We start from the raw sequence: 23,677 nt of genomic DNA on the forward strand, positions 1-23,677 counted from the left end.
CCGCCCCGCGGCACCTCCCGCTCGCTGCCGGCCGCAGCCCCTCCCCGAGCACCGCGGCACCTCCGCAGCGGCGTCCCCGCCCGCGCTGTCCCGCGCTCCGCGCCGCCGGCGGCGGTCCAGGCCCGCGGGGCGCTCAGTACCGAGCGGACAGGACCCGCCGCCATGGCGGCCGCGGAGGGGGGCGGTGGGCGGCGCCCCCTGCCGGGCGGAGGCCGCGCAGCGCTGCGGGCGGACACGGACACGCGTGAGGGTGTGAGATCGTACAGACGGACACACGGACACGCGTATGGTGTGGGGTCATACAGACAGACACACGGACACGTGTATGGTGTGGGATCGTACAGATGGACACACGGACACGCGTATGGCGTGGGGTCATACAGACAGACACACGGACACGCATGCTGGTCTGTGCATACAGACAGACACACGGACACGCGTATGGTGTGAGATCGTACAGACGGACACACGGACACGTGTGCTGGTCTGTGCATACAGACGGACACACGAACACACGTATGGTGTGGGATCGTACAGACGGACACACGGACACGTGTGCTGGTCTGTGCATACAGACGGACACACAGACACGCATACCGGTGTGGGTGCATGGTCAGACACACAGACAGAGACGTGGACATGTGCATAGGTGTTTGCACGCACACGCGGAGGCGTGGACGTGCACACACATGCACGCATACACGCACCCCCCCCCCCCGCACGGGTACACGTGCACAGGCAGACCCGTGTGTGCACAGGCATCCACGCACACGCGTGTGTACACACCTGCGCATACATACTCGTGCACGTCCATGTGTACACAGCACACGTACATGTGTGGCACATACAGGCACACACAGAGGGGTACGTGCACACATATGTGCATCCACATGTGTACACACACTTACATGCCTACACATACACAACACGCACATCTGTACGTGCACAGGCACACACACACACACAGCCCATGCACACGCACACGTACGCACACGCATAGGCACAGGCGTATCTGTACACCTACACGTACAGGCACAGGCTGACACGCATGCGTACGCGTAGATGCTCACATGGGCGCACCGGCAGCGTGCGGGTGCAGTGGGCTTCTGGGGACCCCAGCACCCCTCACCCTGGGGGCCAAGTGGGTGCTGTGGCGGACTCAGCACCCACCAGGCGAGAGGCAGGAGCCTGCGGGTGCCACACGCCGCCCTGTGCCACCCTGGGGCGCACGTGGCCCTGGCACCCGTGTGACCTGCCCTGGCAGAGGCGGGCAGGGGCAGGAAGCTGCGGGACGCGGGCGAGGGGCAGCAGGTTTATTGCCGGCACAGAGCACCGGTAGCGGCTGAGCCGCGGCGGTGCCCCGGGGGGCTCGGGGGCACAACCCCTCCCGGTCGGGCCCCGCGAGGCACGCAGCTGCCGAGCAGTCCCGTCCCCGCGGTGGGCGCACGGTGCACCCCGCTCTCCGGTGGTCCCGGCGCAGCGTGGGATTCCCTGGGGTTGCAGATGGCTGTCAGCACTCGTACTGCGGTGGGGCACAGCGCCTGGCCCTGTGGGCAGAGCAGCCACGAGCGCTGTGCCAGGGTCCCTGGGAGGGGGGTGTCCCCGGGGCGGGGGACAAAGCCGGGCTCTGCTGGGGCTCGGCCACGGCAGGTGCCTTGGCTGGGGGCACTGGGACTGGGGCGCATGGGAGGTGCCTGGGCTGAGGGCAGCGGGGAGTGGCGGAGGGGTGGGGGGTCCCAGGGTGGAGAACTCCCACAGCTGAGGAGGCTGACGGGGTTGGGGTACCAGTGGGGTCCCACGGCTGGGGGCATCGGGGTACATGGAGGGGTCCCAGGGCTGGAGACACTGTGGGGATGGGGATACGTGCAGGGTGTCAGGGGCACGGGCTAGGCTGGGCGGGGGGGGATGCAGGGGCTGAGCCGGGGGACATGCAGGGGCCGGGCAGGGGTCCTCACTCACCTACAGGCCCTGGTGACGCACTCGAGGCTGTGCTGGCAGTGGGCACCCAGGGGTCTGCTGCCCACCATCCTCCAGAAGGGCGTCATGCGGGGCAGCCGGGGGGCCGCATGCCCCCACACCGCCCGAGGCTCCTGCAGCACCCAGAGGGGCGCATGGGGTGGGGAGGGGGCTACCGAGCCCCCCGGCCCCCGGTGCCTGCCCCCTGTGCCCGGACCCACCTGGAGGGAGCCGGGGAGAAGCAAGAGGAGGGAGAGGAGCAGCGCCAGGCGAGTGGCAGTACCTGGGGGGGCAGGGGGGGCCCCGCTACCTCGGCCGGTGCCCGGCGCGACCGGGGCCAAGGCTGCCATGGTGCCGCCGACTCCAGCTGTCCGGCACCTCCGCTGGGCACTGCTCCTCCCCGGTCACAGCCCTGCACAAATATTTGAGTGGCCCCGGGCGGCAGGACAGCCCCTTGTCACCCCCCCACCCCGGCTGGGAGCTGCCAGCGCTTCTGCGGGGCATCCATGGGGCACCTGTGAGGCATCCGGTGCGTGGGCATCACCATCTGCCTCCAGCTACAGCCCTCGGCGGGGTGCCTGGGGGGCAGCTGTGCTCCACAGCTGGGTGAGCTCCACACCGGGTGCTCCCCCCTTGCCGTGCCCAGCCCAGATTTGCCCCAATGCTGGTAGGACATGTGGGGCAGGTCATCCCCTCCCCGCCTGGTGTCACCCCAAAGGATGGGGCATACGAGGTGGCAGTGCCCGCTTGGGATGGGCAGCAGGAGGGGCAGTGAATGGGGACCAGGTGAAGACAGAGCAAAGCCCCAGCGTGGGGTTTGGGGCAGGAAAAAGGGCTGGGAGTGGGGCAGGCGGGGGTAGGGATGTGCTGGCTGGCCTGGGGGAGAGCGGGGGGCTGGTGCAGCCCCCAGCATGGGCAGCAGCCCCACAGAGCCCTGCCAGAGCGCGGGGTGGGGGGATATCCCCAAAGCTGGAGCTCCTGGTGCGCCCCGCGGGGCTGGCGCCGATGGGGTGCCAGGCTGTGCCTGAGGGGTTCGCACGGCTGTGGGACCCGCAGGAAGGGCCACCCCCGAGGTGCAGCCGGCGGGGGGCCCTGCATCTTCCACCCGGCGCTGCCCTGGCAGCCCCGGCGCAGGCACGGTGCCGAGGTCAGACTGGGACAGCGGCTCTTTCCCTGAACTGCTGCTCCTCTGTCCCTCTGGCAGCTCCTGCCCCGCCACCAGCGCAGAGGAGATCACGCTGCTGGGGCAGCCCCTCGGAGCCTGGGGGTACCCCGGGGAGGGGTCCAGCCCAACAGTGGGCACAAGAGCCCACTGGCACAGCACGTACAAGGACACAGGGCTGGGACAGACAACGCGGTGCCCGTGTGTCTCTGGGCGCCAGCAGGTCCGAGGGGTGCCCACCGCGGGCCGGGGCGCAGGTCCCTGCTAGGGGCAGCACTGGGCACAGGCATCCAGCAGTGCCCAGGGCTGGGAGCGTGCCTGGCTCCCAAGCCTTTCGTCATCGCTTGCCTGGATGAGTCAACACCGCACGCTTAATGATTGACAAGGGAAAATCTTCCCCCGGGGTCAGGTCCATGAGCTTCCAAAAACGCAGATGATGTTCCCCTCCTCACAGCCTCCTGGCTGGAGGTGGCCAGGATGAAGCCAACAGGGGACAAGGGGCAGGAGAGGAGCCTGGGGCTCTGTGGCTTCTCACTCTGCCAGGATGGGGGACAAGCTCTGGGGCTGGTGGGTAGGGGAGGGATGGGGGCTGGCAGCACCCTGCCCCCAGCAAACACCCACAGGAGGGAAGTGCTGAAACATCCCCATGGAGCTTGGGCCAGCACTGAGAGATGGGCTGGAGGCCAAGGGAGAGAGGAGACCCTGGTGAGAGCCATGAGCTGAGGATGCAGAGGCAGTGGCAGTGCCACCGAGCGCTGGGGACAAGGATTACAGCTGCCACCCATGCCTCGCTGCTGAAAGGAGGGGAACTTTGCCCCAGCTTGGCAAACACAGGGCATCGTGCCCAGGAACAGGCAGGTTTGCCTGCAGACACCTTCCCAAAATAACTTTGGCAGCCAAATGCCTTGGCCAGGGTGAGAGACAGCCCAGGGAGACCCTGCTCATCAGTCCCCCAGGAGTTGTCCCGGATAGACGGACACAGGGCATCTCTTGACCCCAGCCCCACCAAGGCAGCTGCCTGCAACCACGTCAGGTCCCCTCTGCCCCAGGACAGGTCTATGCTCCGAGGGAGCCTTTTCTCCCAGCTCCTGCCTGAACCAGCTGGGATTTACCCTCTGCACACAGCAGGGAGCAGCACCCACCACCACAAAGGTGGCTGCACGGTGACAGTCTATGCCACCCTGTCCCAGGGGGCACCCACTGCACCCCAGGGACAGAGCAAGAACAGGCCAAGATGGTCTTTAGCAAAATCCATCAATTTATTTATTTACACAGTCAGCAATAAATAGAGGGAAGCCAGCAGCAGGGGTGCTGGGAGTGGGACCGACCCCTCTGAGAACGGGGACAGGCCAGGAGCCCAACAGAGCCCAAGCCCTGTGGGACAGCAAGGGTGCAAGAAGGCAGAGGGACACCGCGATGGGGGTCCGACCCCTGGGACAGGGTGAGACCTAAGCCCTGCTAGAGGGCAAGCCAGGAGGTGAAGGACAGGGGTGGCAGAGGAAGCAGCAGGCAGCAGCACAGGCAGCTGCCTGGCCCCCAGCACTGGGAGCAGAGCTGGCAGCTCGGGTCCCTCCAGTTTTCACAGCCCCCCAGAGCAGAACTGCGGGGGAGGAGAGGGGCTTCCCCCCCCACCCCAATTCCCAGCCCGGTGAGACGCTGCCGCAGCTGGGACTAGACAGGATGGGGTGCATGTGAACTGGGAAGGAATCCCACAGGCAGGCTTACGCCGGCTACTGACAGCACCAGCTTGGTGCCAAGCACGGGGACACCTGGGCCGCTCACCCTCCCTGCCCTTGCTCCACCAGGAGATCCCCAGCCACCTCCTAAGAGCTTCATGCTCCAGTCCAGGGACACAGCTCTTCTCTGGGAGCATCAGGCCAAGCCCCCCAAAAACAGGCAGCGGCCATGGGGCTGCAGGAAGGACAGATGCCACGGGGCAACTGCCCCAGCACAGGCTCCTGCCTTTAAAAACCTACAATTTACATAAAACTGCCATTGTAAAACCTTCCCACAGAGCAGTGCCATGCGGGGAGCGCGGGACAAACCCACCCCAGGCAGAGCAAGACAAACCCTAAAGTCCAGGTCCGGCAGGGACAGGCAGAGCCCGAGGGTGACGTGCCGGGGCAGCGGGCGTTACCGGCAGGTGCAGGACTCTGCGATCATGTTCTCGTACTCCTTGTAGAGGATGCCACCGTCGCGCTCGATCATGAGGACGCTGATGGGGCTGTAGCGGTACGGGACGCAGGAGGGCCGGGGCACGTTGGCATCCACCAGCTGATGGACGAAGCTCTGCACCACGGCGTGGTTGGGCGCGTGGTAGTCGTAGCGGAGCAGGCGAGGGCAGGCGCCCTTGCAGTAGCGCGGGTTGTAGCGGTGGGGAGCGATGATCCAGTGGTCCCAGCCCAGCTGGGCGAAGCTGACGGGGAAGGGGCGCAGGGAGCAGTCGCTCTTCTCCCCTCCCTGCTCCCGCAGGTAGCCGGGCAGGTCGTGGGCCAGCGTCCCTGCATCGCGCCGATGCCGGCGGGGCTCTGCCGCCGGAGGTGCCAGCCCAGCCCGGGTGTCATTGAGGTAGAGGAGGAGGAAGGGGTGGCTGGGGGCCACGGGGGCATCGCGGCCTCCCGCCCGGCCGGCACGCACGCAGACGTGCCGCAGCACCAGGCTCCCCGTGCTGCCGTCCCCAGGCACCAGGAAAGGGGTGACGTCTGCTTGGGCCCAGCCATGGCGGGGGCGGGCAGCAGGGCTGAGCAGCACCCCGGGTGCCTCGCTGGTGGCCGCCAGCTCCAGGGCGCAAAGGAGGCGACCGCGGGCCAGTGGCACGCTGGGCAGGTAGACCACGGTGGCTTGGAGGAGGTGCTCGCCCTCGGGCTGAGCCTCCAGGCGGTAGGTGAGGGGCTGCACGTACCAGCGACCTGCGGGGAAGCAGCAATCAGTGCCCCCCGGTATGGCACAGCACCAGCACAGCCTTCTCCCGGGGTGCTGCTGCGGCCCCGCACGGCACAGAGCCCGTGGCGTCACCACCCTCAAAGCCCGTAACAGCCAGGTGCCCCACACAAGGCAGGAGCCTCGGCGAACAGCAGCCACGTGCCCTGGCTTGCCAGTGGGGTGAAGGGCAAAGAGCGGCTGGCACGATTCCCGTCCTCTGCACCACCACCACCAGCCTGGCACAGCATCAGGCAGGATGGGAAGGGGAGAGGGGCACACAGGGCAAGTGATGCACTTGCTCATCTCACCCCTGCAGCAGGGAGAGCCCGGGCCCCCTGCCAAGGGGGACCCCACGGCCAAAAGCAGCCCCGCAGGGCACAGGATGTGCCAGCCCTGGCCGGGACAGTGCAAAGAGGGGGAAGGAGGGTGGCAGAGACCCCAGGGCTCAGCCCGCACTGCCCTTGGTGCCCCCTCACTCCTTACCTGCCCAGGGCTGACCCCCGCGGGAACTGGCCCGGACCAGGCGGACGGTGTTGGTGCCCAGGCTGTGGCCGCGGCGTGGTCGCCCTTCGCGGTCGGCGGCGTGCCGATAGAGGTTCAGCATGTAGCGCAGGGGCTGCCCGCTTGCTGGCCCCGCTCGCCAGCCCCGGCTGCCCGGTGCCCGCACTTGCAGGGCCTCTAGGAGGGGCAGGGAGGGGACGGCAGGCAGGGAGCCAGGGGGCAGCAAGGACTGGTTTGCAGCCCAGGAAAGGGGCACAGCGAGGAGGAGGAGGAGGCTGGTGAAGGGATGGAGCAAAGCCATGATAGGTGTGGCGGGGTGGGCGAGGGGGGCAAGGTGGGGCTGGCCGGCAGCAGGATTAGGGGGAGCCTGCAGTCATGCTTCTTGCCCCTGGAGAGGCAGAGCTGGTCGCGGGCACCAGCAAAAGGAAACCCCCAAGTGCTGCCAGCAGCTATCAAGCCAGGACAACCATGCCAGGTGCGTCAGCCTGGCACAGGAACAGGAAGGTGGGGGGGGCTCTGTATGCAAAAAGGGGTGCAAATTCCAGACTAAAACCCAGACCAGGGGCAAAGCCAGCCGGACAGGAGCCTGGCTACAGGGGCTGTGAAAGTGCCGGGGCGGGACAAGGGGGTGAAGGGGGGTGGGTGGGAAGGACCAGCTCGCTCAGCCCACCTGCGCCTGGCCAGCCTCCTCCTGCCGGGTACGAGCTCCCTCCCGGCCGCGGGGCCCGTTTTAAAGGCACGGCCCCAATCAGGGTTTAAAGGGCCAGGAGCTCCCTGGGTGCCGGCAGGGGCTGGAGCCCGGCAGGGTGCTCCGCTGCGGTGAGAGCCCCCCGGGTCCCCCCGCCCCGGGCCGACTCTCCGGCAGTGGACTCGGCACCTTCGTGCCCATCGCTGCAAGCTGGTACACAGAGCCTGGGGGTCTGCTCCCAGAGCGGCCCCGCGGCACAGCCGGTCTGCCCCGTGCCTCGGTTTCCCCAGCTGAGAGATGGGCATCAAGCCCAGGGACGGTGGCACTGAGGCATATGGGTGGGCAGAGCGACCCGGAGCCCAGCAGCGCTGAGCACGGCTGGGTCAGCTGGTCGTACCCACGCTGCGGGCACTGCCATGCCGCAGCTTCGCCAGCTTGGCCGTCCCAGCTCCGAGGTCTTTCTGCCAGTACCTGCCCAAGGCCGGGTGGTTGCGAGGGTGATGCCGACCCTCTCGCTGGCACGGGTCATTTGAGGCATTGCCCTTACAGGGGACTTTGTCCCCCAGCCCCAGTGCCGCTCTGTGGTGCTCGCTCGAGGCAGGCTCCGTGGGTGCACCACAGAGCGGGGTGGGGGCAGCCATGGCCCATGCCCCCGGCAGAGCGCCTGGCGTGGCGCCCAGCCCCACAGGGCACCGCTGCTCTCCTGCTGGGATGGAGGGGCCCGGGCGGGTGGACACTCTGGTTGGGAACCAGTGGTGCAGGCACAGGGGCATGGGGGGAGCTGAGGGTGTGTTGGTGCCTGCTTTGCCCCGGGAGCTGCCCTCCCTTCCCAGTGCCAGCCGGGCACAGCGGTAAGGGCTGGGAGGGCCACATGGGGGGTGCTGGGGCGGGGGGGATGTGGTGCTTAATGGGGTGTGGGGCCACGTGACGAGCCAGGGCACAGAGCCCTCATGCCTGGCTGGGCAGCCCTGGTTACTCATTTGGGGAAGGACACGGGGGCAGCCAAGCCTGGTGGAGGCTGGGGAAAGTCCGGGCATGGCAGGAGCTGGCCTGAGTAGGGGGCATGGCAAGGGGGTGGCATGGCCACGGGGGAGAGCAGGAGAGTTGGGCCAGAGGTGGACGTGTTGAGGCCATGCGAGGGGGGCCGTACATCACTGCTGGGTGGGCTCCAGCGCCACAAACAGCCCAGGGATGGCCCCGTCCCTGTGCCCAGGGACCCCCCGGCGCAGGAACGGGGCACACGTACCGGGCTGCCTGCAGCGGGCTGCACAGGGCACAGGCAGGGCTCAAGGCAGGCGCTGGTGGACGGGGGCTGCCAAGAAAACCTCGAGGGACCCTTCCTGCACCAGGGCTGAGCGAGCCGGGGGGAGCTCGCCGGCCCGGCCCGGTAGCCCACCCTCCCGGGCCGCAGCGCTGCGCCCGCCCAGCCTGCAGGCAGCCGGGGCCGCGGGCAGAGCTTTCCGGGCCAGCTGCGCTGTCTGGGAAGGAGATGAGTAAGAGCCGGGGCCCCGGGCGGGAAGGGGAGGAGCGGGGCTCCCCCGGGAACCAGCACCGATCCACTCCCACCACCCCCAGCTGCCGCCCGCCGCCTCCTTCCCCTGCCTCAGTTTCCCCAAAGGGGCAGAGCAGCCCCTCCTGGACGTGGTGGGGGAAAGGCGGAGGTGAAGCACGGCCATGCTGCCACACACGCCCCCAGGCGCCCGGCAGGACGGGGTGGGGGCCGGAACGGGCAGCCAGACAGGAGCTGGCAGCGCGCGCTCGCCCGCGGGCAGCGGGGCTCAGGGCGCCAGCGTGGCTGCGGGGCGGGGAGCCGCGGGGAGCCCGCTGCCCTGGGGGGCTGTGGCGGGTGCTGCGTCACCCCACTGCCACCCGAGCGGGCACCCCCTCGCACCCGCGTGAGCGCTGACGAACTGCCGGCCACCGTGCTGGGCCAAGCTGTGCCGAGCTGTCCCTAATGGTGCTGGGCCCTAGTGGCACCATAGTGTTCTGGGCCAAACCGGGTTGTGCTGTGCTGAACTGTGCCAGGCCAAGCTAAGCCAGGCCAGGCCATGCTGCGCCAAGCCGAACCGTGCCAGCCCTGCTTGTCCATGTCAACCAGAGCTGAACTGCATTGAGCAAAACCGGGCCAGGCCAAGTGGAGCCAAAGCAGGTCAGGCCCCTGGCCATGCCACACTGTACCAAACTGAACCGTGCCAGCCCCATGTCATGCCATGCTGAGCTGAGCCAAGCCAGAACGTGCCAACCCAGCTGAGCTGCACTGGACCATGCTAGGCCGAGCCATGCCAGGCTGAGCTGAGCCAACTTGTGCCATGCCGTGCCATGCCGTGCCGTGCCGTGCCATGCCATGCTGAGCCGTGCCATGCTGTGCTGTGCCATGCTATGCTGTGCTGATCCGAGCCGACCCGTGCCATGCGATGCCGTGCCATGTCGTCCCGTGCCTAGCCGAGCCGAGCCGAGCCGTGTCATACCGTGCCGAGCCAAGCCGATCGCCGCCGTCCCCCCGCGCCTCATTGGCGGCGCCGGAGCAGCCCCGGTGCCGGGCCGGCCCCGCCCCGCCGCTCGGCCCCGCGCCGCTCAGCCCGGGCGGGGTGTCACTTCCTCCGCCGTGCGGGGCCGGGCCGGGCCGGGCCGGGATGCGGCGGTAGCGGCCATGGAGCGGGCCGAGGGCCGGCCCGGCGCCCCCCAGTACGTGCATGTGCAGCTGCAGGGGGGCGCGCCCTGGGGCTTCACGCTGCGCGGGGGGCTGGAGCACGGCGAGCCCCTCATCGTCTCCAAGGTAGGCGCCGCCGGCCGCGGTCCCGCGTGGGCTCCGCGGCATCGCCCCGCGATCGGCCTCCGGCCCGCGGCGGGGCGCGGGGGGGGGGGGGAACACCCGGTGCGCGGCGGCGCTGGGGGCGCGGGGAGCCCCGGCCGCGGGGTCGCGCGTCCCGGCGCGGCGGGGCCGTGGCGGTCACCCGCACCCCCGACCCCCCGCGACCCGCCGCCCCGAGCCGCGGGGGAGAGCGGGAGCCGTGGGGGCCGAGGGGGCGGGGGGACAGCCCGGGCCCGGCGGCAGGAAGAAATTCCTCCGGCACATCCGTTGGGCTGGCGGCGGGGGCGGCCCCCGCGGCCCCATCGGTCCCGTCCCGCGGCAGCGGGCAACCCCCCTCCGTGTGCCCACCCGTGGGTGCCACGCCCAGGGGCACCCCTGGGACCGGGCTCTGCGGGGACGCTGGGGGCCACGGTGGGGAGGACCGGAGTCCGCCCCGTCCCGTCACCCCGAAGCGCCCGGGCAGGGCCGTGCCCGGGCCGGGGGGCTGGTGTCGGGGTGCCGTGCCAAGCGGGGGGGCGCAGGGCCCGGCCGCCCGCGTCCCTTCCGCAGCCGGGGAGGGCGAGGGTGGGGCCCCACGGCCGCGACGTCCCGCCGCGCAGGGGGTCACCGATTCCCGGGGCCCCGCCGGGGCATCGCCCTCCTGGGAAACCCGCGGGGAGCCGGGCAGCAGCCGCGGGTGCCCCAGCGCCCCGTGCCCCCGCGGAGCCCGGCCGAGCGCTGGTCACTGGGGCTTTGGCTGCCTGCCCACCCGGTGCCACCGTCCTGCAGGGCCCGGGCGCTGGCGGGCCGGGCTGTGCCTCCCTGCCCCGGGCCGGGCTGGCTGCCCCCCGGGCCCTCCACGCCCTGCGCCGGGACGCGGGCAGGATGGTCTGGCTGGGGGAGCTGGAAAAGCGGCTCCGGTCCCTGCCCTGCGCCCCGGGGTGGCACCGCCGGCGGGCGGGAGCCAGGGGCCGAGGGGGCCGCTGCCCACCCCCCGACTCACTGCCGGGCCTCGGGGTGGTGGGTGCCGGTGGGTCCGCCCGCTGCTGGAGGAGGGGATGGGGGCCGGGGAACGTTCCCCACAGCCGCTGAGAATGGAGGGGGGGGTCCTTGCGGGCCGGGGGTGCCAGCCCCCGCGCTCCCCCGGCCGGGCCGCCGCTGCCGCGTGTGCTCTGCAGACAAAGGGGGCTTGTTCCAGGGCTCTGTGCATTCAGGGGAGGGTCCCCCGGGGCGCCCGCTCCGCCGCGGCCGGCCGAGGTGTGTGCGTGCCGGCCCGTGCGGGGAGGGGGCAGTCCCCGCCTGCGGCGTGGGGGGCCCTGGGCCCCGCGCCGGAAAAGGGAAGGGGGTCCTGGCGCTTGCTGAGACTGTTTGGCCTCTGAGCCCGCCCGGCTGGGATCCCTTCCTGTGGCAGAGTCCTATGGTGGGGCTGGCGTGGGCTCCGTGGGGCTACTGAGTGCCCACCCTGGCACAGGCCCTCCCCGGGCATATCGGGGGCAAGGAGGGAGGTCTGCCTGGGGCAGGGTAGGCACAGCTCGGGCTCTGCCGTGGCTGTGACTCCTTCTACGACAAGTCTCTCCTGGGGCAGGCAGATGTTCCTGTGAGCCAGCTGGTGCCCACCATTAGGGCCCAGAGTGAACACCAGGGGTGGTGACGGGGAAGTGCCCGGGGCTGGCCCAGCCAGGCAGGGCAGCAGGCGGCGGGGTTTGGCTGCCAGCGCTGAGTTCACTGGTGGCGAAGGCAGAACAAGGGACTGTTTGTGCCAGATTTAGCTCCTGGTGAGCGATGCCAGGGCTGAGCCGTGTCCGTCCCGGCGTGTGTGGTGGCTCAGACGCGGGTGCAGCCCCAGCAGTGTCCTACACTGGGAGGGGGGACCTGTCACCACTGACTCAGCCCCATGGCCATGGCAGGCAGGACGGGGTGGGCACGTGGCCGGGCAGAGGGCTGGGGTGAAGGTGCAGCCTGCCCTGCCTGCCTGCTCCGCTGGAGCAGCCCGGCGGTGGGCAGCAGCGTGGCAGGGGTTAAACCTGGGAGCTCCAGCGGGTGCATGGTGGCACTGGGAGCCCATGCAGGCAGCTGGGGCTGCGTGCCAGGAAGGCAGCCCCACGGCTGACTCCTGGGTGGGAGGGCAGCCTGCCCACACCAGCAGGCGCATCAGGCTGTGCCCACCCTGGGCATGGCATTGCGATCCCCAGGTCCATGAACAAATGGGAGAGCTGTGGGGCGCTGGGCGCAGCCGTGCCAGGCAGAGCAATGGGGCAGTGCCGGGCTGGGCAGGAGGCCTGGCTGCCCCTGCCTGGCTCCCCAAGTGCCATGTTGCCCATGGGCAGGGGGATACCCCCTGAGCCGTGCCCGGCACTGGGGCTGGGAAGCGGTGCCCGGGGGCACATGTGTGGTGGCCGGCCTGCTGGGGAGCCATGGGTGCCTCCTGGCACTGGGGACTGGCTGCCGCTCAGGCTGGGTTGCGGAGACGGTGCTGCGGATGCTGTGGGCAGAGCTCGTTTCTCTGCTGGGCTGGGAGCCGCAGGGCAGGGTGAGGAGCCCCTGGGCAGGGTGGGCGCAGGAGCCCCAGCACAGGGCCAGGCCAGCTCTGCCCATCACCCTGCGAGTGGCTGTAGGGTCCAGCCAGGTCAGGCTCCACATCCATGCCAGGCATGGGGTCACGGGGCACCCCAGGTCCTGCCCCGTGCCGCTGCCACCACGCAGCCCAGCAGCCGGGATTGCTTGCCAGCCCTGTGGTTTGAAGGGCTGGCCATGGTGATCCCTGGCCATTGGGAACAGCAGGATGGGCAGAAATGAGTGCCAGCACCGGGCGCTCTGCCTGCCCCAGCTGGGCACTGCCCATCCCAGGGCTGCCCGTGATGCACCTACTTGCTGGGGCAGAGGGGATGAGCTGGGGCCCCTCCATCCCGGCAGCACCGTGACCCTGTGTCCTCCAAGCCCCGGCAGTGTGGGGCACCAGGCTCACTTCGGCCGTGGGTGCCAGGATGGGGTAGGTGCGTGCTGGGGCTGGGGACAGCTCGGCACTTCTGCTGCTGGCTCCCTTGGGCGCACATGGCGTGATGGCATCCTTCGGGCACCGAAATAACCGCGGGTGCCCAGGCAGGGCCGACGTGGGGCTGGAGCAGCGGCGGGGGGCTGGCATCCGCGCCGGACAAAGGGCCCTTGTGCTGCCCGCGCCTGCGGGGGAATCTGCTGGGATGGGACATTTTTCTTCTCCCCCTCCCTCCTCGATGCCCTTTCCTTGCTCAGAAATTCATGTGACCAGGGCAGGGAGGGAGCCCGGCACCGCAGATCCTCCACGGTGCCCGGGGTGCAGACACCCGCTTTCTGAAGCCTCTTTCTGCCCTGGCACCTGGCAGCAGGGGCGCATCCCCCGGGGTGTTCCGGGGGGCTGGACCCCCCCTGACGCCCCTGTCTGTCGCCAGGTGGAGGACGGGGGCAAGGCTGCGCTGTCCCGCCGGCTGCAGCCGGGCGACGAGCTGGTGAACATCAGCGGGACGCCGCTGTACGGGTCCCGCCAGGAGGCCCTGATCCTCATCAAGGGCTCCTACCGCACCCTCAAGATGATCGTCCGCAGGTTGGCAGCGCTGCGGGTGGGGGGCAGGGGGGCATCGCCTGCACGGGGCACTGGCAGGAGCCCCTGTCTCCAGCCTGGAGGTGCCCCGTGCCGGGGCGGGGGGCAGCCCCACCATGGCTGCCACGCGTGGTGGGTGGGGGGGGGGTCCCCCAGCCCGGTGTGCCGCCAGCGGAGCCGGGGCAGTGCGGCAGCTCGCCACCCCCTTGCTGGGCGGTATCCTGAGCGTGGCCGCTCCTCTCCCTTCCTGCCTGCTGCCTGCCTGGGAAAGGAAGGAGAGGCAGGGCCGGGCCCTGCAGTCGTCCCCCCCCCAGCCCCGACCCACATCCACTCCCCGGCTGCGTCCGACTGGGCTCCAGCTCTGGCAGCACCAGGGACTGGGGCGGCGCAGGGCACTGGGGGGGCCACGGGGCTGTGCCGGGGCTCGGCATCATCCATGGTGAGTTTGGGGGCTCTGGGGGGAAAGGGACCCCTGTGCAGACCCTGCAGCTTGTCCCTGCCACCCTCCCTGCCCACCCGGCAGACGCTGTGGCAGCGCCGGGCGCTTGGGGGGTACAGGAGATGGCATCTGCCTGCATGTCTGTGCGGTGGCACTGGGGGGACTGGAGACCCCCATGGCTGCCTGGCACGGGGGGTGGGACGGGGCCTGGCACAGGACGCCTCCCCGGGGACGTGATGTGGCTGGCGCTTGCTGCAGATGCTGAGGGACCGAGGAACAAGGGGGGAAGGTCAGGCTTACGGTGGGGACACAGATGTGGCCCCGGGGTCCCCTGACGTGCCTGTGGAGCTGGTCCAGTCCCGGCAGGGACACTCGCCCTGCCCGGGCATTGCCTGTGGACTGCACTGGGGCCCCGTCCTCGGTCCCCTGTTGATGCTGGCAGCAGGGACGCTGCAGGCAGGGGAGCCCTGGTAGCTGGGGGGACCTGTGGGATCCCCCTGCCCTGCACTGGGTGCTGGCAGGGCTGGGACCCTCCTCGCTACCGTCCCCCTCGGGCGGGCGCTGGCCTGGGGGGGACAGGAAGCCCCGTAGGAAGTGACTTCAGCCCCAGTTCCTCGGCCCCGGCTTCCTCCCCATTCTTGTCCTCTCCTGCTGTTGCTCTTGGCAGGAGGACTGTGCCCGTCCTCCGGCCCCATTCCTGGCACGTGGCCAAGCTCGCCGAAAGCCACCCCGACATCCCCGCCATGCACTGCCCCGCTGACGCCTTCAGCCTCTCCTGGCCCTCAGGGTGTGATGTCAGGTGAGACCCCCGACCCACCCGGGGGCACCCTTGGGACCGTGCGAGGGGAGGGGGCGGACGGGGTGCCCGTGTGGGTCGGGGCAGGGCGGATTCGGGCTAGGTGCTCACTTGCTTGTCCCCTGCCGCTGCCGGGCGTCCCCCCGCATCCTGCTGCCGCGCTGCCCTTTCCCCCGGCAGGAAGGGGCTGTGGCTCCGCCGGAGCCGGCCGGGAGCTGCCTGCCCCGGTGCCCCCCTGCCCGAGCGGCAGGTCCCGAGCGGCCGGAGGCACGCGTGCCCTGTGTCCCCGTGCCCGTTCCCGCTGCCAGCGCCGAGGCAGCCTTGGCGCTGCCTGCAGACCCGGGGTGAAGAACAGGTTGGGGCTGTGCCGGTGGGTGCCCCTGTATCCCGGAGGGGGTGTATGTGGTGGGGGGTGTTGGCTCCCCGGGTTCTCGTGCCTGTCGGAGGGGTGGTGGGGAGCTGGGTGGGGGGCGGCAGGCACCCCTAACGCCGGCGTGGGGCCGGGCGGCAGCGAGCTGTCCCTGCAGTGGAACCCGCTGTCCCGGCACTGCAGCACCGACCGGAGCAGCTCCATCGGGAGCATGGAGAGCCTGGACCAGCCCGGCCAGGCCTACTATGAAGGGGACCCCTCACCCGTTGACCAGGGCATGTACCACAGCAAGCGGGACTCTGCCTACAGCTCCTTCTCCGCCAGCTCCGTCGCCTCCGACTGCGCCCTCTCCCTCCGCCCCGAGGAGGCCGCCTCCGCCGACTCCAGCCTCCAAGGCCCCTGCAAGCCCCCTGACGGGCGCTACCTGAGCACGGGGGCTGAGCCGCCCGCCAGCCGGCACCCCGAGGCCTGGCGGGTGCCCGTGCCCCCCCAGCCCCCCATCAGGAGGGACAGCCTGCGGGCAGCCCCGGCCGGCGGAGGGGACGGGCGCCGGGCGTCGGTGGCGGCTGACATGCTGCACGCCAAGGGCCGGTGGATCTCCGACACCTTCCTCTGCCAGCGGGACGGGGAGGCGGAGGCAGCGGGCGGGAGGACGCCGGCGCCATACCCCACCAAGGACCGTCTCTCTGCCGACCAGTATTACATGCTGAGCTCCCACCCGGACCGGTGCCCGGCCGAGTCGCTCCCGGGGGAGAGCGCGGAGCCTGGCGACCGGCTGTACGCGGACGGCAGCGTGCACCGAGTGCTGGATGCCGCGGCGGCAGGCGACAGCCTGCAGCTCTCCCCGCTCAAGGGCCACGCGCCGCACCGGCACAGTGCTCCTGAGCAGCTGCTGGCCTCCCAGCTCCGCTCCCTCCGGCTGGGCACGGGCAGCGGGCGAGCCTCACCAGCCCCCGACGGGCACCGCTGGACCCTTTCCCCGCTGCACCCCGACGGCAGCCGACCAGGGGCCACGGGGGCCGCCCAGGACCCCCTGCTCTGCCTGGAGCCGTGCCGCCGCCTGCCGCCTTGCCGCTTCTGCCCCGAGCCCCAGCCGGCGGGCGGGCAGGACGGGCGGGGGGCCAGCCCGGTGTGCCGCACCGAGGGCCCGGCAGAGGAGGAGAGCCGGGCGGGGGGCCGACGGGCCGGGGGCCCTCCCCACCGCTCCGCTCAGATGCGCCGCCGCAGCGACCGCTTCGCCACCAGCCTGCGCAACGAGATCCAGCGGCGCAAGGCCCAGCTGCAGAAGAGCCGGGGCCCTGGCGCGCCGCCGCCCGGCGAGGAGCCCGTGGAGGAGGCCGACGAGCCCCCCGAGGGCAGCGTGCCGGTGGAGGGACCCCGCGCCCCGGCCGAGCGTCTCAGCCCCACGCTCAGCGAAGATGGCAGGAACCCCGGCTGCTCGGGGGACCGGGGCATCCCCACCCCCGACCCCCTGCTGGTCCCCAAAGGGCCCCTCACCCCCGAGCGGGCGGTGCCGACAGGCCGGGGCCGCTGGCGCTGGTCCCCGGAGCACAAGCTGCAGCGGCAGTGCTCGCCCAGCCCTGGCGAGCTGGAGGGCCATGGCCAGGGGCCAGTGGCCCCCGGCTCCCCGCCGCAGGGCGGCGACGAGGCCGTGCTCCTGCCCTTCGCTGACCGCCGCCGGTTCTTCGAGGAGAGCAGCCGCCCGGTGCTGCCCCGGCACAGCAAGCCCCCGGCAGGGGATCCTGGTGCCTTCCAGCCGCCCGGCCCCGAGCGCCGGGACGCCCGCCGCCTCTCCGTGGACCAGCCCTATGGATCCCCCTCGCCCGGCCGCCCCGGCTCTGCCAGCCCCTACGCCGAGTGCTGCCGGGAACAGCCCCCCTGCTACAAGCCGCTGGGAAGGCCGGGGGAGCTGGAGTACCTGCGGGGCTTCTCCTATTCCTACGGGGGTCCCCTGCGCCCAGAGCCCTGCCGCTACTGCGGGGGGGACCCGTGCCCCCCGCCGCTGCCCCGCGGCCACACGTGCCGCTGCCACCCCCAGCCCTGGGTGCGCTGCCCCGACTGCTGCTGCCCGGCCCCCCGCCCCGGGCGAGAGGAGAGTGAGGCCTGGCCCCCTCGGAGAGCTTTCGCCCCGGTGAGTGAGCCCCTCGGGACCGTGCTGGGGAACAGCACTGGCACTGCCCCGCACCCCCAGAGCGTGCCCCTGGCTTGGGGTGGGGGGTACTGTGCCCACGGGGGAGCCCGGCAGACTCCCTGCGCACCTGGACAGGGATGGATCAGGGGGTGCTGGGGAGCCGGGGTGCTGGGCAGGGAGAGGCTGACGCTGCTTTCACACTCCCTCTCCTTCCCCCACGCAGGAATTTCCTCTGGATGAGTGGGAACCGCCGGCGATAACCAGGAAAACCAGCCAGTCCATCAGGTGAGCCCGTGCCGCGTGCCGGGGCGTGCACGCCACTCAGCAGGGACCTCTGCCAGGGAGGCGTGGGGACCGCTGTGGTTGTGGTTGGTGATGTACAAAGCGCTTCCCTTAGTATCCCGGCCACAGCCACGCTGCGCCCTGCAAAGTGGAGCCACGTGCCGCCTTGGGCAAGCAGGGCCCAGGGGTGCGAGGGGGTGCCCATAAGGGTGTAGGTCCCTCCTTACCCATCCCCAAAGGGCTGGGGGCATCTCTGGGGGGGCTGTGCCCAGCACGGGGGCACTGTGAGAGCCCAGACTTCCCCTGTCAGCGGGGCTGGGTGACTCCAGCTGGGGAAACTGAGGCAGGGGTGGGCATGAGCTGCTGGGGGGGTGACTGTCTGGGGGGGATTGGTGCCCCCTTCTCTCCCCAGCGAGCTCTCCCGCTACCAAGTGGGCTTCCCGAGGCTTGGCCCCTTCCGCCCCTGCTTTGAGAGCGCCGAGCCGGAGTGGCCGCCCTGCTACCGGACCACGTCCACACACGACCTCTCGTGGGATGGTGACCGCCTGGCCCGCTCCCCTGAGAGCCCCCCAGACCCCCTGCACCGCCCGCTGCGGGGCAGAGCCTTCTCCGAGAGCCACCTCAACCTGGAGCCCGCCAGCCCCCGGGGCCGTGACCGGAGGGACCTTCTCCATGCCAAGCTGGACCCCCCCAGCGTCTCCAAAAAGAAGGGTCCCCCACCCCCGCGCCCGCCTCCCCCCAACTGGGAGAAGTACAGGCAGCGCCGGACGTCCCAGCACCTGCCAGATGGTTCTAGGCACGGCTCTGCCTTCACCGCTGCCGCCCCGGTGCCGCCCCGCAGCATTGCTGAGGCTGTGCGTGAGCGGTCACAGAGCCTCACCGGGGAGCAGCGGGGCCGGTCCCGGGGGCTCGCCACTCGCCCCCCTGGCCCGCCGGGTGCCTGGCCCCGAGCTGAGCCCCCCAGATCGCTCCGCAGGACGCCCGAGCCTGATGCTGGCAGCGCTGAGATTTGCAGGCAAGTGCTGCCATGGCGTGGGGGTGGGAGCTGGGCTGCGGGCACAGCTAGGGCATGGGGTGGCTTTTGGGGCCACGTGGCACTTTGAACCCTGCATCAGAGCATCTCAGTTGGGCGGGCTGTGGGGTATTCTCGGGGTGGGGGGTGTCCCTGACCTCTTTGCCTGGGGCGGGCACGGCCCTGCGTGTCCCTGTCCCCCACGGGTGGGCAGGGGAGCTGACGTGGGTGCCCCTGGGTGGGTGTCGGCAGGGCGGCGGGGGCCAGGGAGGAGCGGCTGAAGGCGAAGCACCCCTGGGAGATGGAGGAGCAGCCCCAAAGGCTCAGCCAGAACCAGGAGCGGGGCTGGGCTGGCACCCACAGGGTGGGTGAGGGCTCCCTGCCCCTGCATGGTGGCCCCGGCCCCAGCCACCCCAGAGACACCCAAGGCCAGCCCCGGAGCAGCGGAGGAGGTGAGCTGCCAGGACGGCCGGCCCCAGCCCCACCGCGTGGACTCGGAGGAGCTGCTGTGGGACGTGGTGGGCAGGGACCGCTCGCTGGCCAGCATCCTGGCCCCCTCGACTGCCCTCGGGACCACCGCCGAGGTGATGGGCGAGCTGCTGGTGGCAGGGGAGCAGCAGGCCTGGCGGGAGTGTTTCCAGCAGGACTGGCGCCGGGAGGCCCTGGCGCAGGACAGGTAGGGCTGGCGCGGCGCCGGGCACCGTGCCGAGGACGGGCTGCACCCCGCCGCCCCCCGCGCTGAGCCCCTGTCCCCACAGGCACGGCTTCGAGCCCATCTCGCCGCCCCCCGGGAGCACGGCCAGCTCCACCGCCTACCCTGCGTGCTGCAGAGCCGAGCTGCTCAGCAAGGCGAAGGAGCTGCCGGAGGTGGTGGAGGGGAGCTCGGAGGATGAGGAGGCGGACAGCGAGCTGGTGGAGAAGAAGGTAAAGCGGGCACTGCTGGCGACGATGCCTTTGGGGTTCCCCACTGCCATCGCCAGGTGCTCGTGGGGACCAGGGGCATTGCCAATGCTCAGAGGACTGGGGCATCACTGGTTGCTGGTGGGAACTGCGGGCATTGCTGGATGCTTGTGGGGACCAGGGACATCACCAGGTGCTTGCAGGGACCAGGGACATTGCTGGATGCTCACAGGGGCTGGGACATTGCCAGATGCCTGTGAGGACGAGGGGCATTGTTGGGTGCTTCTGGGGCCTGAGAGCGTCACTAGATGCTCATGGGGACCAGGGGCATCATCGAATGCTCGTGGGAACCGGGGACATTGCCAGATCCTTGCAGGGACCCGGGGGGATTGCTGGGTGCTTGTGGGAACTGGGGGCATCACTGGGTGCTCACGGGAACCAGTGGCATTGCCGTATGCTCACGGGGTTTGAGACATTGCCAGATGCTCGCAGGCACTGGGGTCATTGCCAGTAGCTCCTGGAAACCAGGGCATCGCCAGATGTTCGCGGTCTGTGGTGCCCAGTGCAGCGTGGCACACCTGCACCCCTGTGCCCGTCCCCTAGTCCCAACGGGGGTGGCCCCAGTGGCACGTGACGCCTTCCCTCCGGCAGCTGCAGCTGATCGAGAGCCTGAGCCGCAAGCTGGCGGTGCTGCAGGAGGCACAGCGGGGGCTGCAGGAGGACATCAGTGCCAACGGGGCGCTGGGCGAGGACGTGGCTGCCCGCCTGCAAGCCCTCTGCACCCCGGGGGAGTTCGACAAGTACCGCCTCTTCGTGGGCGACCTGGACAAGGTGGTCAACCTCCTGCTGTGCCTCTCGGGGCGCCTGGCCCGCGTGGAGACCGCCCTGGGCAGCCTGGGGCCACACACCCCCGCCGAGGACAAGGTGGGCACGAGGCAGGGGGCACCTGCGGGGCGTTGGGGTGTGGGACCGCCCACCAACGCCGCCCGTCTCGCCCGCAGGTAGCCCTGCGGGAGAAGCAGCGGCTGCTGGCGGCGCAGCTGGAGGACGCCAAGGAGCTGCGGGAGCACGTGGGGCGGCGGGAGGAGGCGGTGGGCGCCATGGTGGCGCGGTACCTGCCCGCCGAGCACCTCCAGGACTACCAGCACTTCGTCAAGATGAAGTCGGCCCTCATCGCCGAGCAGCGGGAGCTGGAGGAGAAGATCAAGCTGGGCCAGGAGCAGCTGCGCTGCCTGCGCGAGAGCCTCGGCCAGGCCCCCAAGGGCTGCTAGCCCCCTGCCCAGACTTCCCCCAGGACCCTGGCCGTGGCCCCAGCTTGCTGCCAAAGAGCATCCGGCCCCTGGGGGCTCTACCTGCATCCGTCCGGGTGTCTGGCCCCTGCCTTTTATTTATTTTTTGGGGGTGCCAGTCCAGGTGCTGGCAGGGGGTATCATGCCCCAGAGCTGCCCTGGTCTCTACGGCCACCCAGCACTCTGTAGCCCAGCAGGACCAGATGGATGGATCCTGCCACCCCCCCCCGGGTCTTTCTGTGCCCGTGGGGGACCCTCCAGCTTGTCCTGGACACCAGTGCCTGTCCCGCAGCTGGTGCTGCACCATGTGCCTTAAACACCCCCCCCCCGGCTGCCCCAGGGCATCCCCACGCAGCGCCTGGAAGGGTTAAACCATCCTCGCCCTCCATCGTGTCTGTTTGTCCAGCTCCGGTGGGAGCTGGAGGAATTTCGGCCCCAGCATCCTCTTCCTCTCCATTGTGTCTGAAACAATGGCCCTGGCCAGCGGGTCCTTAACCCATTCCCCGCTGCTCCTGGGCACCACGAGAGGCCAAGGTGGGTACTGGGTGGGTGCTGTGCACCCCTCTCCGGGGGCACGCTGTGGTGGGCGCCCCTGGGATGGTGCCCTGCCAGGGCATGGGGTGCTGGGAGCAGTAGACCAGGGGCTGCGGGTACCACCTGCCACCAGTGCTGGGGCATGGGGACCACCCGACCTCATCCAGCCCTCGCTTCCAGCTTCTGCCCCAGCACCGGGAGGGATTAATAGAGGAAAAACCATGCTAAGGATGAAACGGGGCACCTGTCCCCCTCCTCTGTGCTGCAGCAGCCCCAACTAGCACTTAGACCTCACCCTGGGTCGCCCCGCCTCTGTCCGTCTGTCCCCACGGGATGGGCAGGCGCCGCGATGCTGATTTTTCACAGGGGTTTCGTGCAACCAACAGCAGTTTGGGGCAGGGGGGAAGCGTGTTGGGGAGGCAGGATGGGCGCCAGCCCCTCTGGGGGTGGCCACAGCTGGGCAGCCCAGCCCCAGGGTGCAGGCAGTGCCCACAACCGCCTGCTTGGCACAGCAGCAGCCCCCCTGCATGGCTGCTCCCTCTGTGGGCCCCCCCCCCAGCCCACTGAACACTACACCCCACACCTACCTGGCCCTGCCCTGGGATGGTGCCTGGCAGGAGCAGGGTCCCCCACATGCCCCCTGTCTCAGCCACCCAGCGTGCCTGCCCGGGGATGCTGCCAGGACCAAAGACTGCGCCCCTGGGGGGTGGGGGGGACACGCTGCTCTCAGGGGGGACTGGCAGCCCTCAGCAGGTCACCACGCCGGGGGAGCGTGCCAGTGCCAGTGCCAGTGCCTGTGCCCGTGCCCATGCCTTACGTGTGCCGTTGTGCCTCTCTCACACTAAAGGAGCAGCAGCAGCTGCACAACTGTCCGAGCCGTCTCATGTGGTTTGTCACTGCGTCCTCAGCCAGTCGCACCGGGGCTGGTGGGTGCCCACCGTGGGAGGATGCTCCAGCTGGGGTGCGCCAAGCCCTGGCAAGGCCTTGGGACCCAAATGTCCCCGTGGTGCTGCAGGCACCCGGGGTGCTGCCATGGGCAGGGCGTTCGCTGTACCCAGTGCCACCGGGGTGGGTCTGGGCAGGGGCCAGTGCCTGAACCCCGCCTCAGGGGCACATGGAGAGGGCACAGCGCTCGTGTGACAGTTGCAGTGCTGTACCTGGCACTCAGCATCGCTGCCGGAGCGTTTGGGGTGGCACCGGGTTGGGGGTGGCAGTGCCCGGGGCGGGTGGGGCAGTGCTGCTGAGCTGGCTCCGGGGGCACGCCGGCAGCTCGCCCCAGCACGGCGGGCCGGCGCGGGTGGGCACGGTCACCGTCCCCTCGCTGGCCAAAGGTCTTCCCCGGGCCCCTGCGAGCCGGCTGGGCTCTGCGGAGCGGGGCCTGGCACCCCCCTGCCAGCGCCTGGCACCCCCCAGCCCCGGCCGGGCTGGGGCAGCCGCGGCGCAGGGGCAGCACCGGCCGCTGGGTGGCGCCAGCACACTCGTGTGAGCACGGGCACGCGTGTGAGCACGGGCACGCGGGGGGGGCGTGAGCACGGGCACGCGCGTGAGCACGGGCACGCGGGGGGCGCGTGGGCGTGGTGTGTGTGAGCACACGCGCGTTGGCACGGAAACACGGGGGGACGCTTGTGCGTGAGCCGTGTGCGCGGGGTGCACACACATGCGCAGGGGTAGGCGTGGATGCGCGTGAGCACAGACGGGGGCAAACGCGTGCACACACGTGGGAGGATGCAGGTGACTGGCCGAAAGCGCGCTGAGCGTGAGCGCACGGCTGCGGGGGGGAGCACAGGCACACGCACGCCTGCACACAGGTGAACGCATGCACGCACACGTGAGCACACACCGCTGAACACGCACACACAGAGGTGAATGCAGGCACACACGTGTGAGCACGCATGCACACACAGGTGAGTACACGCTGTGTGTGTGAGCACATGTGCCCAGGGAGGAGCACAGTCCCATGCTGGGGAGCACAAGCACCTCTGGCGAGTGACTGCACCTGCGGGTGAACACACACAGGTGAACGTGTCCACATATGTGATGTGCACATGCGTGTGTGCACACACAGGTGAGCAAATGTACAGGCAGGTAAGTGCCCATGCATATCATTCCTGTGCGCGTGTGCGTGTACAAGTAAGCGTGTGGAGGCGTCAGTGCGTGTGCTCACCCGTGCCTGTGCGTGCCCATGCGTGTGTGGCCGTATGCACACATAGTTGTACAGAGGCAGTGTATGTGCTCGCCCACGCCTGAGCTGTGCATGCCGATGCACGTGTGGGGGTGTGCACACATATGTGCGTGGCCACAGTGTGCACGCTTGCCCGTGCCATCCACGT

At 70.2% G+C, this 23,677-nt stretch overlaps 2 protein-coding genes across 2 annotated transcripts; one reads left to right on the top strand and one right to left on the bottom strand.

Annotated features, from left to right (window-relative positions):
* Positions 1-5,251: 5,251 nt before the first annotated feature.
* BMP15 (bone morphogenetic protein 15) lies at positions 5,252-6,842 on the bottom strand. The gene is made up of 2 exons (XM_068420021.1): positions 6,524-6,842; positions 5,252-6,027 (listed from the first exon to the last, which is right to left on the bottom strand). The coding sequence occupies exons 1-2, from the start codon at positions 6,840-6,842 to the stop codon at positions 5,252-5,254; spliced, it is 1,095 nt and encodes a 364-aa protein (XP_068276122.1).
* A 3,007-nt stretch (positions 6,843-9,849) lies between these two features.
* SHROOM4 (shroom family member 4) lies at positions 9,850-22,219 on the top strand. Its single transcript, XM_068419814.1, is given in 11 exon segments — positions 9,850-10,005; positions 13,446-13,597; positions 14,701-14,832; positions 15,341-17,330; positions 17,554-17,615; positions 18,025-18,627; positions 18,877-19,027; positions 19,029-19,300; positions 19,383-19,548; positions 20,176-20,448; positions 20,526-22,219. Coding segments are annotated over 11 exon segments (4,197 nt in total). The 5' UTR covers positions 9,850-9,879; the 3' UTR covers positions 20,796-22,219.
* Positions 22,220-23,677: the final 1,458 nt, after the last annotated feature.

Source organism: Nyctibius grandis, chromosome 29 (assembly GCF_013368605.1).
Source record: "Nyctibius grandis isolate bNycGra1 chromosome 29, bNycGra1.pri, whole genome shotgun sequence".
In the NCBI taxonomy this organism is placed as follows: domain Eukaryota; kingdom Metazoa; phylum Chordata; class Aves; order Nyctibiiformes; family Nyctibiidae; genus Nyctibius; species Nyctibius grandis.